We start from the raw sequence: 18,800 nt of genomic DNA, 5'->3' as shown, positions 1-18,800 counted from the left end.
TATCCACATCGATGGAACAGTAGTGGAGAGGGTAGCAAGTTTTAAGTTCCTCGGCATACACATCACAGACAAACTGAATTGGTCCACTCACACAGACAGCATCGTGAGGAAGGCGCAGCAGCGCCTCTTCAACCTCAGGAGGCTGAAGAAATCGGCTTGTCACCAAAAGCACTCACAAACTTCTACAGATGCACAATCGAGAGCATCCTGGCGGGCTGTATCACCGCCTGGTATGGCAACTGCACCGCCCTCAACCGTAAGGCTCTCCAGAGGGTAGTGAGGTCTGCACAACGCATCACCGGGGGCAAACTACCTGCCCTCCAGGACACCAACACCACCCGATGCTACAGGAAGGCCATAAAGATCATCAAGGACATCAACCACCCGAGCCACTGCCTGTTCACCCCGCTGTCATCCAGAAGGCGAGGTCAGTACAGGTGCATCAAAGCTGGGACCGAGAGACTGAAAAACAGCTTCTATCTCAAGGCCATCAGACTGTTAAACAGCCACCACTAACATTGAGTGGCTACTGCCAACACACTGTCAATGACACTGACTCTACTCCAGCCACTTTAATCATGGGAATTGATGGGAAATGATGTAAATATATCACTAGCCACTTTAAACAATGCTACCTTATATAATGTTACTTACCCTACATTGTTCATCTCATATGCATACGTTGATACTGTACTCTATATCATCGACTGCATCCTTATGTAATACATGTATCACTAGCCACTTTAACTATGCCACTTGGTTTACATACTTATCTCATATGTATATACTGTACTCGATATCATCTACTGTATCTTGCCTATGCTGCTCTGTACCATCACTCATTCATATATCCTTATGTACATATTCTTTATCCCCTTACACTGTGTATAAGACAGTAGTTTTTTTTGGAATTGTTAGTTAGATTACTTGCTTTTTATTACTGCATTGTCGGAACTAGAAGCACAAGCATTTCGCTACACTCGCATTAACATCTGCTAACCATGTGTATGTGACAAATAAAATTTGATTTGATTTGATTTGATTTGGAACCCTTGACATGTATGTTGCGTATACCCCCGTCGACATCAGGTTCGATCTTGGTATAACCGATTCTGTTCATAGTCAGCTCTTCCGTGTCTTCTTTCTCTTGGGCCAGTATAAAATTAGGAGACAGGACCAGTACACCCTGTGAGCCAACGCAGGGGTCATCCTTCTCGGTATAAACAACCAGGGCGCCATTAGCCTCTGTGTCATAGTGGAAACCCAGGCCCTCACCGATGGCTTTGTCAAATTTAGCCAAGTCTCCCCTGGACATGAGCACTCTGCCCTTTGATGTTACATGTTCATACTCCCCAAAGCGAACACTGGTGCCATCTCTGGATATGACCAGATCCGTGCTGGCTGATTCCATTTGGTCATCTGGGGTAGACTGGTAGGGTTGCGTTTTGTGCAGGTTTGCATGGATTACATTGGTGAAATCACCTTCAACTTTGATATTCTCATACATCTCTGACACCACCGAGCCCTTCTCCTTGTCAGGGTTGCCGAGCCACATGGCCATGAACACTGAGCCATCATAGACAGTACGCTTGGCTGGATCACATTCATGACTTGTGGTTGTGTGAGTCATGGCTCTAGTCCACTATGTGTCGACAATCTGTACTGCTATGGGATCCTAAGGGTCTAACACAGTTTTAGGTTTCCAGTGAGCTCTCTTGGTCACATTTATTCAAATGTAACATCCAACCGAGCATCTCTAACCTAGGCTACCACATCCAGCCTTGGCCTGTCTTTCACACAGAGACAACAGCCCTGAATGTCTAAACCAGGTCTGGTTATCCAACCGAGCGTCTCTAACCTAGGCTACAATATCCAACCTTGGCCTGTCTATCACACAGAGACAACAGCCCTGAATGTCTAACCCAGGCCTGATTATAAAATAGAAACATACCAAGTGGAATGTAGTCAAATATTTATTTTAACATTTCAGTATTATATCAACTGGGTCATAGACAGAATATACAATTAGGAAGAGAGAGTATGACACATAAAACGGAACAGTAGTAACCATTCTCCTCAGCTCTTGTGTGTAGTCAAGGTCTAGTCAAGTTCGTTTCACTCAGTTGTATCCCAGCCCCAACCCGAGAAGTGCCAGGTGCTTCCCCCACACCAACCACAGCCTCTCTTGGTCTTGAATTTCATTGTGCCCCTGGAAGTATGTCATTCCCTTTTTAGAAAATACTTTATTGACAATATAGCAGGTACATATTTTGTGACAGTACAATTATAGCTGTCAAACATGAATGTATAAGGATCTTGAATAAAAAGTTGAAAGAGTCATCAAACACGGTCCTTTTGGTGTTATTGTCTTCACCTCAACCAATCTGAAATTTCTTTCGCTGTATCTGGTCTCTGATGATAACTTGCTCCTCCTTGGTCATATCAGCAGCAGCCTGCATCCATTCTGTGTCCCGAAGCAGCTCATGAGCCAAGAGTCTCTCTGTGTCATAGAAGTTCAGCAATCTGAAGACTATCCTTCTCACTAGGTCACACTGCATCACGTTGGGCATTATGATGTCAGGATCACACGGTGTGCTTGATGCACTGGGGTGGTCTTGGGGACATAGAGTCTTTGTGATGATCTGGTATGTGGACATAGTCACACTTCGGATTTTACGGTCACAGAACATAACCCTCCCTTCCATTGCGTCCACTATCATCACCCCCAGGCTCCACATGTCTATAGCACATGTGTACTCTGCAGATTTACGTTTTGGGCAAAACAATTCCGGGGCCCTGTACGCCTCCGTGACCACAGTTGGGCTCATCCATTTTGAGGACTGTCTAGAGAGGCCCATGTCGGCCACCTTCACTGTGAGATCTTCTGTCAGCAGCACGTTGTAAGGAGTCAGGTCCCTGTGCACTATATTCCGTCTGTGCATGTCAGACAGGGCATTAGCCACCTGTAAACTAAAGTGAGCAACGAAACTCAAAGGGAGATACTGTAGTGGCCGGTCTTGTTCGTAGTATGGCTTGACACCGTATCCATTGTGGATCGCGTCACTCAGAGTGTAGGGTACGTAGGACATGAGCATGGCTATCTTGTCATCGTCTACGAAGCAATCGTGCATGTCGATCACATACGGGAGACCCCTTAGGGCAGAGAGACATGAGATCTCTCTCACGGTTGCATCCTCTACGCCTTGGGTGTGATATTTCAAGGCGTACTCCTTCCCAGTTGTCCTACACGTCACTTTGTACACGATTCCATAGGCGCCTTTGCCTATAACGGTGTCTTTCCTGTATTTCTCCATTCTGTTTGGTATAGTGGTTACTTTGTAGTTGCTTATATATACCCTCACGATCTTGACTGTTGAAGGGCCTGGTTTTTGATCTAAGGGCTCTGACCAAAGAAGGCTAATTATTCCAGCTCTGTGTGAACACTCCAACCACGGCTTTGCAATGTAACCCAGATGCTGACTTTACCTTGGTAATCGGACAATGGTTCCCTTGAGGAACTGCCTATACCTGAACAATCCAACCACCGAATTGCAATGTAACAGTGATGCGGACTCTACCTTGGTAATCGGACAACCTGTCCTTTATAACCGGGTTGTCTGGGTGTCTATTAGCATTCACATACTACCTCCATACAGGCAAGGCGATTAGACTCTGTGTATACAGGAGCCATGGATTCTGACGCGACAGCACTGAGTTCAGCTATGCCTCGTATGAGCTTGAACAACGAAACGTCTCCGGGTCTATCAACGCCGACGGGGATGTATGTGAGAAGTAACCGGGTGTATCGCCCCACCAAGTGGTGTCTGACCATAGACCCGTACATCCCGTGGCATCTGGAGATGTTGGCCGCGAGGCTGAACAACCTGACCTGCGATTACGTGCACGTCTGGGTATCACCTCCAGTCAGCGGTTTGGGTCCAGATCACCTATGTCAATGTCATAATCTGGTCCTAAGTAAGTGCCACTCTCCGCTTACTACAATCCACGGCTACTTTGAGACTAAGGTATCTATGGGGATCGAGGATGTAAAAACCCTCATCGGTATCCCGTGTACCTTGTACCCTGTGGCAAAGAAGGACAAAGATACCAATCGAGGCGTCCTGACCTGCGTTGGTAAACACGTATTCAATGAGTGCGCCGGGGTTAGATACGTCAACATCTACCCCGATGGAGTCACTGTCCTCAGCCGCTTACAGGAAGACGGCCGTCGGATATTTGTCAAGTCCAACCACTGGGCAAGTCTGTATCGACATCTCCAGCCAAGGCCAGAGTTGGATTCTTTCTATTCCACGTACCGTCGTTTACAGGAGCCGAACACTTGTTAACCAGCGTTGACAGTTCACACAGGGCGCATTCTCAGATGCCACTTGTTCTGATAGGATCTGTTTTCATGTTGACATGTGACACCAGAAATGATTGTGAACACAGTCTCTTGTAATTGTAGATTAAATAAATCATCATAGCAGATGTACTCTGTGTCCCTGGGTGTTATTGTACACATGTACACACACACAGTTCCCTTCCTCGACCCATTAGCAGCCAACAAGAGAGTTGCTGCACATAATCACCTCTTGCTTATGCCACACGGTTATTCTGTAGCATTTTATTCTTTTATTAGTGTTCTTTTGCAATGGACACAGACACAATGGTACATTGACAAAGTTTATTCTGAACAATATAGCATATAGCAGTGATACATAATACAAGCCAACTTGCTCTATGGTCAGCTTGGGCCCATTATGTCTCATGTCTTGGTCCCATACATGGGGCTCTTCTTTATTTGTCATCGGTGTCAGCTGCTGATTGTCCTCCTTCTACACTTGCTCCTTCCATCATCCCGCTGCTCACAATCTCCATTTCATCTATTCCGCATAGTGGCAACTAGGTACAGAGGAACACACGACACACCACAGTCTTCATTGAGTACCAGAGGTCTTCCATGTCATAAACGGGTCCCTCGTTCAAGACGTGTACCATGTTCTTGGGACACCTAGGGCCGGTCTCAATCCTAGTCTGATGCTGTAGAGTTTGATCCATCTCAATAGTGAGGCACACATCAAAGTCGTCTTGGGTCAGTTGTCTGACGTCGACGTTTGAAACCGGCAGCGGAGTCCGTGGAGCCTTGGCAGCAGCACGTAGGGCGTTGAGAAATTAGTTACAGTTCATGTAAGCCCTATACAGATATACGTGATAGGCTCTATGCATATACGGGCACCGGTGTATATCGTGTACAAGGGCCGTCGTTCTTCCGTTGCCCTGAACAGAGATCGAAGTCTTGCCTCTGTCGTAGCTTGACATCATGACTTTGAACGTTACTGTGAACGGAGGGTCTGCTCTAGCACACTCGAGCATATGGTTGAACTTATCATCTGTATCCGTATCATCTCTATTGGTATCATTGGCTATATTTTTCCAACCTACGCTAGGGGAGGATGTATCCAACCATGGATGATTCAGTGTGGTTATGAAGAAAGCATAAGACCTAGTTGCCATGTAGCCATGGTTGGAGGAGCCAGCCTTGGTTGGATAACAGGTGTGTTGTTGGATACTATAGCCACTTTGAACGGATTAGTCCAATCCAGACATGTTTGGAAGAATCCCCACTGCGGTAACATGCATAGTTGAACATGTCAGCGGTGTTTGGGGAAGGAGGTGATGTTGGTTACTGTAGCCCCGGTCGGACGAGACACTATAGGCACGGTCTGATACCCATGGTTGGTGTTGGATCAATGGACTACTGAGACCGCTTTAAAGGCATTGTGTCTCCAGACTGTAACAACACATGCTGAGTCTCTCCTCTAAGCAGCAGAGTTTACATTCACCCCACCCCGCACCAGGACACTCTACCTTTACCCTGTGTCACAGTGGCAACCATGTCTCATTCACCAGCACCTGAGGATGCACATCTGGCCACACTCACTAAACAGATACTAGACCTGATGGGGAACGTGAACACTTTCACCTACATGTCCGTCACCGCGCTACTGAATCTAGACACCAAAGGCCATCGCAGACTATACGAGGTACTTTGCGCCCTGGAAGGTATTGGACTTCTGAGTAAAGATAGGAAGTTATACACATGGAAACGACAATGGTATCAGTTGCCGATATTTAAAGACAATAGTATGTCACGAAACATTGGAACTGTTTATCGCTATGTGCGCAATAACCCAGGGATGTTCATGGTACAGGACTTGGTTAGGGGATTGGGTATTCCACTACGCAGGATGTATGACATTCTCCGGGTGCTGGCTTTAATTGGTGTTGTCACAAAACTGAGGGTAGGATGCTACGAAACTGCGCCACAGTCGGTGTGTTCGGACCCAGAATGGAAACGGGTTCTGGAAACCATCTGGGGTGGTGGCTCCTCTGAAGTGCAAGTCATGGAGAACCAATTACCAGAGGATATGTCTATTGACAGTAACGACATTGGATCTGACACCCACATCATACAGATTGACTCCCCTGAATACCCGTTGCTTTATATCCACAATGATGGCGTGGTATGGGAGGCCTATATCGTAGATAACAATTCCCGAGTAGAGTCAGTGTGGCTCTCGGTGGAGTGGAACGGTACCCAGAGAGACTGTTCCAAACGTGAAGTGCAGTGTCTAGACATCGAAACTGCGTTTGATGGGTACAAGGGCACGCTGAGCGACTCTCACAAAAGTGAAGTGCTATGTATGGACACTGAGGACCTGCCATCGTACACCTTTGATACTCATGACATCCTGATGAACATTCCTGAATGCAGGGTTGATTGGACCAACGCAGACAGTCTACTAGAATCTTTATTATGGTTAGATAAGGACTCTGACAGCAACCCTGAAGCAGTAGTTGATTTTGAACAGGACAGTACCTGTCCTACACCCATGTCTATCACTGATGTACTACACATGGCTGTACGCTGTCTGTAACTACACTGTTGAATTATGCCATTGTACATATATCTATGTAACTACACTGTTGACATAAACCATTGCAAATATATTACGAATAAATGCTATGCCTTGATGTATCTGTCTTGTGTACTTGGACGAATGTATAACGATATACTGTATGCTGCACTCGTGTGATATTTTGTACCAATGTTAGACACCAAACACAAATGTGGTTCACTCATTTATTAGCCTTTACGGTACATAATCGTAACATCATATACCCAATCTCACGAAGTGGTAACAGGTAAAAGGACTCTTGTGAAAGTCACATAACCAACAAGGTCATTGCTGCCCCAATACCAGCCAATCCGACAAAAATCATGAGGATGTTACTCGAGCAGGACTCGGGGTCTGCTACTGGAAAGAAGTCCACCAACCCGTTCTGGAAACATTCAAAAAAAACATTAGATTACAGGTAGACAGTGACAATGGTGGGTGGCACGTCTTAGTCATTACTGGTCTTAGTCATTACTGAACGTACCCAGGAGTTGTGTTCGACTAGCCAGTCCTTGTGGTGAGTGAGCAGGTATGCCGATATCTCCTCTCCCACCAACTCCACACAGTTGTCTCTCCCCTTGTCTTTCAAATACTGACACACTGCAGTCCCAAAAGATGTCAGGCTGGCAACACGGCCCCAGTTAACGGTCCCGTCTTGGAAGATGATATGGGCTAGTGCACTGAGAAACTTCACATCATCCCCTCTGTCATCCACGTAGAGTGTGTTGATCATACCTTTAATGGCCATGTCACAAACATGTCAAATGACTCTGTCACTGGCTAGTGTTAGCTGTTGGTGTCAGTGTCACAACTCAATACCTACCATTGTATGCGTATCTGTGTTTCCCTAGTAATTGGCCAACAACTCTACTCATTGTCGACAGAGCTTTGCTTTCGTTCCACCCAGGTTTCAGAAGTCCCGTATACTGTCCTAGGACGGATTTAATAAGTTGCCTGGTGTTGGTGTCCAGGGCTCCGGCCTGGTGAAGCGCATCACAGGTTTCCATATGTGATATCTTCATTGTGTGCGTTTACGCCTGGATGGCAGCCTATGGTTAGCCTGTGTCTTCAATGGTAGTCTGCAAGCTCACAACTACTCAGGATCCCTTTACAGTGTTGACACTTATATACACATGCAAAGTCATGGGAGTTATTCACCCTAGCTCTAGCACTGACAGAGTGCAACTATTACACCAGGGGTAACATATGCCTTATGCAGTAGACAAGGACAAAAGAGGATATCAAAGGAGTGCTTCATGTTACGTTTATTTAAATACAGCAACACTTCATTCAAACTACCTTAGGTGGTAACAGGCTCATAGAATGTGTTATATCAAACAGGCTCATAGAATGTGTTATGGTTGTTACAGCAAGAGGTAACTTGCAACAATATAGAAAGGTAACATGTCAACATAGAAAGGTAATGTCCCTGGGAGGGTAGATACCTTCCCTGTCAAGGTATAAGAGTGATATTTTTCAGCCTCATCCCCAGTATGAGCAAGAGCTTTGGACATCTCTGTTGTATCGTGGTAGATGTGCTCACCCAGTATCGTTCTCCACAAAGCTGTTGATTTATGTCCCTGGGTCAACCGTGTGTGGAAGGTGCCACATGTTACAGACTTCCCCTGGATGGTGAGTACGGCGCTCGGCAGGCATCCCCAGCTGTACTCATGTCCAGGTCCTTTCCTAGTGAACAAAGGAGTGTTCAGCCCTGCCAGTTTTAGATGCTTTAGCTTTGTCTTGTCACCAATCTCAGGGCATGTGATCTTGGCCTGGTGGCGATGTACAGATCATGCAATGTTTGGTAGTTGGTAGCCATCATTGGAGTACAACATGAACTCGGGAATGGTAGCAACCGCTTTGGAACCTCAGCATCCCTTTGTTAAGCCCTTCACGCCCCCCTGAGCTTCACATATCGACACTGTCCTTCCCCGCGCATCCGTGTTCCTTTAAACCAGGGTCACCTCTTTTTATCCAGAGAGTTCTATGTTACAATCGGTACACTTATACGTTACTGTCTTCATGACAGGGTCCAGCTGATGTTCGGGATGTATTGAGGGGTCACACATCCAGCTGATGTTCGGATGTGGTCACAACCCTTGCAACTCCCTGAATTATCTGCACTTCTGGGCCACACTCGGGTGTAGTACCGCTGCAGCTTGGGTTCTGCATGGTTCACTATGCTCCAACACTTGTTGTACAAGGTACAGAGGGTTTGTGTACAGTACACTGATAGCAGGGTCCCTTTATACACACACACACACACACACACAAGTAGCCATATTCCTAAGTTGGATACATTGACTCTGATTGGATTTAATGACTCTGGTTGGTTATAACAATACTGGGAGGATATAGGACTCTGAGTGGATAACAAAAACCTCTGGTGAGAATACTGGCCTGATGAAACCTGTGATTGGTACCCAAGGGGGTTTCGAGGTATGATACAATGTGTGACATGTGTACTATGAACCATAATAAAGAATGACAATGGTCGGTTAATGTTTATTACCTTTATTGACAATGTGACACAAACACTACGGCACAATCTGATATTCTGTCAGTGTGGGTGTAAGGTACATAGATCGACACACTGTGGCCTGTACTACCAACTAGGTATCATCATTTCCACACCGAACAGCAACAAGTCTTCCTCATCATACTCCCTCTTCAAAAGTACTTCTCCATAGTGAGCGGGTATAACCCTTTCCATTCCTGAAAAGTAATCTCTGAACACCACAGTCACATCTTCATACAACACCATTCGAAGGGTATTGGCATTGTCGAGCCTGGAATGAAGTTCCAACCCCTCTGGTGTTTCATACAGACCACGTTCTCTACCCTTTAGGGCAACTATCCCAAACCCTTTAGCTGTAATGGTCACCTTGGTAGTATAGTTAGACCCCTTGGGGGGTATTCCGGACATCAATAGGTCACAGTGACTTACATCTCTAACCTCCACTGGGAAACAGTCAGAACCGGAACAGCAATATGTCATAGTTGACCCAGACCCGTACAAGTATATCTCACTGTGGGTTACATCAAGATCCACTACCAAGTCCATTACAACCGAGCCCTGAGCGAGACTCTGGTGGATAGTTGTAGTGTTATTATCCACCCTGATTATTGTTTGCTGGGATGCAGTGGAGACAACCTTAACTCCATTGGGTGTAGTTACAGTCATGTCATCCAGACCAGCACGAACTAGGGCATCCAGTTTCTCCCTCCACACTTGGGCGGTAAACTCCTCTCCTTCCTTGGCAGTGAGATCCTTGTAGGCACTTCGATATACTGTGTCACCGGTCACACTGCAAGTCAACATGATACCTTCTGGGTCAATGGACACGGCTGAGCTCCCCTTCTGGTACAGCACCGCTCCGTGCAACAACAGTCCATGGTCTGTCACAGAGCATGCACGCTTTACATACTCTGGTTGAGGCACCAAGCTAGTCTCTGGTCGTAGGACTAAGGTAATCTCGTCCACGTCCAACTGTTGACTAGCACTCACAGTCACCCCAGTAGTGCCATGTGCTACCAGAAGAGACAGGGTCATATGATCCTTCACTGTAACGGATGAATTTGTACCCAGTTCCAGTGTACTGAACTGGCTCCCCTGCTCTAACGCTACGTGGGAATTGTCACCTAGGTGCAGGTCCATTCGGGTTTCCAACACCACCTTAGCAGAGGATTCGGCCGCCTTGATGCACTCTATGGACACGGGAATGACTGTAATATCACGGCCAGTTATCCTATTCCTCTTCATATCTCTCATCATACTTATCCGCAGCTCCTTCTCTGGACTCCCGATTATCATGGTATCGACACCTTGGCCGCCAACTGTGCAAGCCTTAGTGTGTTCGGATACAAGGAAAATATTGGTAGCGTTTGTTGCACCTTTATAAATGCCTGTGCCATCCACTATAATCAAGGCAGGCATGTCGGTCTTAGCCACCAACATCTTAACATAATTACTTATGTCATCGAGCTTCCTCCCTTTACGTGAGGGTGCCTTCACCACAGGAGCATTTGCGTACAGCACTATGTCTTGGCTTACTGGGCCCCGTTTCCTAAACACATAGGGGTTGACGACCGCTTCTTTGTCTGTGCCAATATACCTGCGGGTAATACACTGTCTCAAGCTCCTACATTTACCCTTGAAGATGTTAGCATCTGTGGTCCTGTTTGTGATGTAGAATGGGCGGCCGTTTCCCGGTACATCAATGTATCTGGAACACTTGCGTGATTCCTTCATCCAGCCGAGAGGTCTTGATATCATTTCGGCTTTGTACGCATTGACCGTCAGGGCTCTCAGTTGCGGTTCCATAAGAGGATCACCTAATTCTGTGGTTACTGGCACGAACCTCTTTCTTTCGATAGCGTCTTCTATATATCTGTCCATGTTGCCACAGGGATCAGTGGCGTTGGGTATAGTCCGGTCGTAAAATACACATTCTTCGTTGGTTGGCAATGTAGCCACCTGTCGCGACAAGGCCTCCATGAACTTCTGAATCCCAGATTGGTTGGGGTTGTTACAGTATCTACGGGCCAATTGGTAACACAGTTGCTGAGTCTCAATGTTCCCTATGTATACCTCTTTCAGGGGCACACTGCGCTCCATTGAAAATTTCACCTGATACATTTCGTGTGGAGTTAGGTCCGGTGTAGCCGCGTCCAATATAGCGGGCCACACCTCGACTGCACTCTCCACACATTTGTGGCCTTGCTGATTATTCACCTCATTGATCACTGTACATACAGGGAAGCCAACTACCACGTTTACCGTGCGTAAGGCTTGAAGCAACGAGTTTGCAAGTCCACTGTTGACACGGTCCAAGTCGGCCACCTTTTCATAGTAGTCCAACCAAGATGTAGAGCCGAAGAAACTCCTTGCCCCCAATGTCCACATCTCCTTAGTGCTAAGAGGCAGTTTGTTAGCAACTGACCGCACCGCGTGAGTCGCATATTCCCCCTGTGTTATGAGCGTGACTAGAACGTCCACGGAGACCATGGGTAGCATTGCAGGGTTGAGACTGTCAAATACCAGGGTCATCATCTGCATAGAGGATCTTGTCAACCAGTAGTAGTCACTAGGACTGTGGTGTCCATCGGCGACGTTGCGGATGTTCTGAGCAAAGAAGAAGATGTTAGCTGCTGCACCGGCCATATTCATTACGGGGTTGTTAGCCAAGAGCTCCAAAGTCTCCGATAGAGCCTTGGTCTTTGCGTACTGGCCCAATTTGTGAGCCATGTACCCGTTTACTGTTTGACTAAGATCAAAGGCAGCGAACGTCTTCACCAAGGGGTCTCCGTACACCAGGGCCCCGATGTTAGTGAACACCCCGTAGGCCCGTGCTCCAAGTACCCAGGTTTTGATTGCTAGTTGCGACTTAGGACCAGATGTAGCAGCGCGTGCGTAAGCAGAGCCCATGCGCTTTGCCGCTCGGCTGTGATGGCTGGGAATGACACTGTGAGCCTCGGCCATCATGGTGTTGACTGCGGCTTCCACTTCGGGGTTGTTCATCATTGCCTCCAACTGCGTGCGGGCCATTTCCACGATCGCCTTCCGCTTCTGTATAAACGCTTTGACCAGAGCTGCTGGAATCTTGGTAACGACTCGAGTGATGAGATTCTTCGCATTCGCAGTGGATTCCAATATCATCCTCAGAGAGCCTTTCTCTCTTGTAAATTTCACGGGCCATTTGTCTTTAAACAACAACTCACCATCATGCGTGGTAGAAAAGTTATCCTCGTCATAGAGGGAACAGCGAGACGCAGCCCTGCGTCTACGCTTGCTGTGGAGCCCGCAAGCGCCTATACCCTGCTCGAAAGCTGCCGGTTCTGTCTCTGGGTTGAAATCGGGGGCTGTCTGTTGGAATCAAATGATAGCGTGCTCATGTCCACGTTTAACTCGACCACGGCAGGACCGTTCACTTCAGGTGCGTGGCCATCCACTTCGGATGCGGGGCCATTCACTTCAGGTGCGGGGCCGTTCATTTCAGGTGCGGGGGCATCTACTCCGGGTGCCGGGTTGTCCACCAGACCCTGCTCGAGTAGACGATAACCTTCAACAGGTGTGTCGGCTTCGAGCAGTTCAGGACTGGAGGGTCTCGAATGTTCCGGAGAAGATAAGGGGGAGCCGTTTGAGCCGGTGATGGTAGCTTCTTCTTTCAGAGTGTAGACTGGCACATTGGGAGGATTACCATTCACATCCCCGTACCAATTTTGAGCGTCTTGGCGTGTTACGGCTCCGACATCGCCCGGGTTAAGTGCAGATTCGGATATGACCATATTCCTGGTCTCTGTATCACCTTTCAGTTCTAGGGTACGAAGGAACATATTTGTTTCAAGTCTAAGGTAAATCTCGCCTCCTATCTCTACATAGTCCGATTGTGGACCGGTAGTTTTGTACACACGATCCATCTTTTCTTGGAGTAGAATGTCCAAAGGGTTCAGGCCTACAGCCCCCACGTAGGCACTTTTCATCTGTGTTGGAGTGTAATCGGTCTTTACGGGGTCACGGTTTCTGTAGAGCAACTTAGATGTCTCCGAGGGTATTGTGAATCTAGTCTCTTCAGGGTGGGGTGTCGTAATTGCTTCATGCAAGGTCATTTTAGTCATTTCGGTCCCGAGGGATTTCTCCACTATCGCTATTCGGCTTGCCATTATAGTCCTCAACTGAATCACTCCTATTTTGACAGCTTCTCTTGTAGCAGCTGCCTTCCGCATGAAGATCAAATCGGAGTTGAACTGGGTGTAGTCTGGGTACTCGTAGGGTGTGCGGTCGTAGAAGTAACTAGGTTCCACAAACGAGAGTTGATTGGCTAGGGCTTCATCGGTGCGCTTGGTTGAGGTTACCATGACCGCCTTCATGTCTGCACCGGATCCCAGGTCCGTTTGATGATCCTTGTCTAATGGTTTGAAGCGAACATCGGCATCGTGATACACCAAGTGATCGGCTTGATCTGAGTATGCCGTGAAAGCGACATAGCGCATGATGTCAGAGGCTGAGGCGTAAAAGTTGTTGCCTCTCAACTCTTGGTAAGCCTTCTGTAGATTGTCGTACATATTTACAAGTGACCTGGTTGTTTTGGGCCCCTTCATCGTTATCATCCTTTCTTTAGCTTTAGTGAACACATCCGCATCCAGTTCCATGACAATTCTACTGTCTTCCGCAACACCGGTCTTTTTCAGGTGCTCCATTGTCCCAGCGTCCAACACCAGTCTGTTCTTATGGAAGAAGTTGGCCTGTTCCTTGATAGCATTCATGTGAGGCATTAGATTCTCCCAGTTGCCTGTCCACGTAGTGAAGTATAAGGTGTCTTGAGGTTGGGTCTGTCCCGTAGACACTAGGGCTAGAATCACAGTCAGTGCTACTGCAGAGCCTGGCACTGTGTATAGACCCATCTCTCTGATGAGGCTCGGGTACAGCTAAATCAGTTCTAGACTTAGTGGTAGTATCCCTTGGTTAGATTGTCTACAAGTGACAATCCTAGTTGCTTATATACCTTAGGGCTCTGCGGGGAGGAGGGTGCATCAAGCCAATGACGTGACATCGAACGAAGAGCGTTATATCAAATCTAAAGCAACCCATAGGACTGAGACCGAGACGTACAACCAGTGAGCATATAGCACATTCAGTGCGGAGCGTCCACCTGAGCTCGGTTTAGAACACAACTTAGCAATGTATAGGTTGACAAGGGTATAAAGGTCTGAGGGATGTCAGGGTGGAACTTCCCTCACTGGAGTGTCATAATATACTAGCATAACCTGGTGTTAGCTTGTCTTGTTGACACTATCTCTATACATGTGATGCCACTGTATTCCATTGTACTGTACTTTGAGAATAATAAAAGCTTCTGTTGGAAACATTGTGTAAGGATCTGATACGACATTATTTTATTTCATAGGAATATACAAATGCATGACATGTATGGGTTGGCATATATCATCATTAGCTACATGGGTTACATATGGACAGTATAGGCCAAGTGTCATTACACTAAACAGAGTACCGCGCCACTTTAGTATCAGGTGCCCCTTGGTCTTTTGTTTGCCTAGGCAAACAGTCATCATTCTTTTCCCTGGCAAGAGTGGTCCTCCTACACTTGGAACAAGACATAGATGATATCTTAAGTAGAGCCTTGTGCACACCAGGGTCGACAAAGGAAGTGCTGCATACCACACAGCCCTGGGTCAACATGCTCCTAAGGTCACACAGGTCCTTGTGTGTGAGGTCGCCAGGTTTCAGCTTTTCCAACAGCGACATCAAACTGCCTTCCAGGCGGAGCCCCTGGCTGGGATCCGTAGTGCACACCTTGATCACTCCGAGCAGGCAGCATACAGCGATGCACTTCCAACTCTTGAAGCGTAACAACCTGATGTCCAATGCACGTTTAGATAACAGATTGGTAGCTACCGCTATGACACTTTCGTTCAGCTCATCGATAGGTGACAGGGAAAGGGACGTTTGCCCGAGGAGGTGTTCCAGGATGAGATACTTGCATAGTATACTGATCATGTTGTCACCATTGGCGGGGAACACGGATCCTTTCAATTTGGTAATTATCCGCTTCTCAGCCTCTTGTATCCCCTTTACATCTGACAAGATGTAAACGTTGAACCTGGAGTTACCCGTGTCTCTGGCGGCCTCTATAACACTTGCCTTGTTTACCCAGTCTTTGTGGTTGCACAAGCCCTGTAGATCACATTCCGTGAACACAGCGTGCATCTTAATTGAGAGCGATAGGCATGCAGCTCGGATGTTAGCGATGTTCTTCAACAGCTGACACCGGTCCTCACCCAGGTTGACACAGGTGGTTATGTATCTGTCCATGACATTGACAGCGGGCATAAAGACAGAGTGGTGCTTCTTGTTGTACATCATGTCGAATGGTATTACGTTAGCAAACCAGCTGACGGCCGCAAGCCGATAGGTGTGGTAGTCTGTGACAATATCATTGGTTAGCTCCTGTGGGTTCGGGTGATCTATCCCTGTCTCGTTTGCAGCGTTTGTATTGTGCAGAGACAATTGGTCGGTGAAGGCTCGCTCCAGTTCAGCCTTACCCATCTCTGGCATACCAAAGTCCAATTTGGGAAATTTGAACATGTGGCGATCCAACGGGGTAAACGGTGTGCAGTCCTGCTCGTGCCTGAACATCTCACAGGGGAAAAGTTTCTGTTTCCTCCTGGACTTGACCGGAGCAAGAGCGGTTGCAGTTATAGTACAAGACCGTGCTTGTTGGGAATCTCCATTAAGGGGTTCCATTTCAATATTTGCAGATCCCTGATGTTGAGTGCAAGCACTAGATGACATCCTCATGTTCATATCCACCTTGTATATTTAACTTTACCCGTTGCATCCAGCCATGGCTAACCTGTGGTTCAACTGGTTAAACCTCCGACCAGGGCTAATGTCAAAGAACCCTGGTGTCAGATAGGCTTATGAGTGTCTGAGGGAGGATGGTTGTTTGTCTCAATAATCCTCAGGACTTGGAAATGCCATGGGAGATGGTCACCCTAGCACGCTCACTGATAGAAGCTTTGGGACCAATTAGGTATACCACCTTGATTTTATGTGTGTGTGTCTCCATCACAAACCTGTCCCCTGCATTGTGGTGACTAGTAGAGGGGTAGGGTTCTCTGCGACCCCGAATGACAAATGGTATACCTGCACAGGGTCCTTGTACTCTGTTAACGTGTCTGCGGCTATGACCTAGACGCTAGAGCTATTCCCCAATAGCAGTACCAAGTGATATCTACTCCATGATACTGTGTCATGGGCCTAGCAACACAGAAAGGAATGTCACGGGTCCAGGTTGAGTCAAGTTGAAACATTTCTTTATTCATGGTACAAAGCATTGTATAGTAACGTACTTAAACAGGCCTATACACGCCACACACTTCATAGGTGAACCGCATATCGGCTTCAATACAAATTCCAAGGCTACACAGAACAAGTACACAAAGCATCTGTTAGGTTAGTCGTTAGTTACAAAACATGATGCGAAATCACGCCTGGGCAAAGGGTTATCTTTATCGGCTTTGTGATTGCAGCATTCCGTCATCATCACACGGGACCATGGGATAGATTCTCCTATGATGGAGAACATCGAGGCCCGGAACGAGTGTAGGGCTGTATAATCTGCATCCGTGATATATACCCTGAGAGCCTCTATGATGTTCAGGGCAAGGTCCTTATTTTGACCCTTAAACCTGCCGACAAAGTACATGTTCAGCCAGGAGTGCACGTTTGTGTGTGTCTTGTTTCTTTCGAAAATACAGGCCAAGCCGTCAACGACTGCTTCAACCAGGTTCATATCGTCCATCTCACCATGCGGAAAGTGCTCAGGGTGATGGGGGTTCTTCTCGTAATGGTGCTTGAATCCAAAGTTTGCCATGGCTGTCATGTCATCAGTGTTGTCAATGTACAGCTTATCCAGTGAGCAGGATTTGACTTCTTCTTCGGTCTGGTTACCTCCGTAACGTTTGTTGAGCTGGGTCCGTTTCTTCTCGTTGGCAGCCAAGGCGTCATTGTCCATGTGTACGGCCATGATACCTGAGTAGGCAGCTGCTTCAATTGCACTGGTCTTGCTAGAGTCGTGACAGGCAATGCTTCTCACGTAATAGCGATCGGCCAGCAGGTCCAGAGTGTCTTCACATGTCCTGGTTGCTTGTTCTAGAGCTCTTGCCACCAAAGCACCGATCATGGTCACAAACATGTTGTGTGAGAGGAAGGCTTTGTGGTGTTCTCTCAAGGGAAGACTATCGGCTAAGGCTTTCTCACACTCGGGACTCCAGAAGTTGGACTTTGTAGCGGAGCACAGGACATGCACCAGTTTGACAGTGCCGTACTTGGTCGTAGGGATGTCGATCTTCACCTTCTTGGCGCGTGCACTCTTTACGATGTCCTGTACGAACTCATTCATCGGAGCTGGCTTGTAGAAATATTTGTTATGCTCAGGGATCAAGGGTTGAGGTTTCGATGGCACGCAAGTAACCTTAGCAGAGGCTCTGGTTCTGGTAGTAGTAGGAGGTTTTGCAGAAGCCATTGTACGTATCCCGACTGGAGTCCTGACACGATGTAGATGTACAAGTTAGGAACCGCGGTGGTATCTTATGCAGGATAGGGGAGTTGACGCTAGCAAGGTTAATAAATAGAGATAAACGGCACTATAGGTCCTATAGCCAGTATGACACTAGCCGCTGTCAGCCGTGGTGATGTGTTTACAGGAGCAAAAACATTAACATGGGTTCCAATGTCTACTTTCCTCACGACGGTACAGTTGGCAACAGAGAAACTGTGCACTTCGTCTGTGTAGCCCACTCTAGCAGACCTCCTACACTGGTAGGTTGCAGTGCGGTTGCACGTGTCATCGTATATCATTAGAGAGTCTGTGCTTGTTAGGTTGTGGGCCACCTGCATCCCCGACAGTGTATTGGACCAGTCCTTGTATTTGGAGACATCGCCCTGTTGCGAGATGCGATATAGCCTGTACATTATGTCCTCCGCTGTCAAGATAAGCCAGCTAGTTTCCAGAAAGTGGTGAGGATTCGAGTTTGGACATACGAGTTGCAGAGGTGTAGCAGTAGGGTTAGGAAGCGACTTGAACCTAAGAGCTGAAGTGAAAGTAGTCGAAGGAGGCTCCGTGGTCACATCATGGGTCTGGGCCGCTGTGGGAGGTGTAACGTCATTAAGGGCCGTGGCAATATTCCCACTGGCATCCACAGCCTCGGTTGTAGTGCCACGATTCCCAGGTTCGATGGTTGAGACTGGTACCTGACCCTCTGCAAACAGGATGGTGGCAGTTGATAGGGTAACAAGTAGACACCTCAAGGGTATAG

The 18,800-nt window shown here is 47.4% G+C and overlaps 2 protein-coding genes across 2 annotated transcripts; both read right to left on the bottom strand.

The window, feature by feature from the left end:
• Nucleotides 1-2,375: 2,375 nt before the first annotated feature.
• LOC112237926 (cyclin-dependent kinase 1-like) lies at nt 2,376-3,314 on the bottom strand. The gene has a single exon (XM_024406524.2). The coding sequence runs from the start codon at nt 3,312-3,314 to the stop codon at nt 2,376-2,378; it is 939 nt and encodes a 312-aa protein (XP_024262292.2).
• Nucleotides 3,315-7,227: 3,913 nt separating this feature from the next.
• On the bottom strand, nt 7,228-8,016 carry LOC121841549 (induced myeloid leukemia cell differentiation protein Mcl-1-like). Its single transcript, XM_042310639.1, has 3 exons — nt 7,783-8,016; nt 7,444-7,694; nt 7,228-7,344 (listed from the first exon to the last, which is right to left on the bottom strand). Exons 1-3 carry the CDS (start codon nt 7,979-7,981, stop codon nt 7,228-7,230), a joined length of 567 nt encoding a protein of 188 aa, XP_042166573.1. The 5' UTR covers nt 7,982-8,016.
• Nucleotides 8,017-18,800: the final 10,784 nt, after the last annotated feature.

This window comes from Oncorhynchus tshawytscha, linkage group LG32 (genome assembly GCF_018296145.1).
Source record: "Oncorhynchus tshawytscha isolate Ot180627B linkage group LG32, Otsh_v2.0, whole genome shotgun sequence".
Lineage (NCBI taxonomy): Eukaryota > Metazoa > Chordata > Actinopteri > Salmoniformes > Salmonidae > Oncorhynchus > Oncorhynchus tshawytscha.
This window is presented reverse-complemented; position numbering and strand designations above follow the sequence as displayed.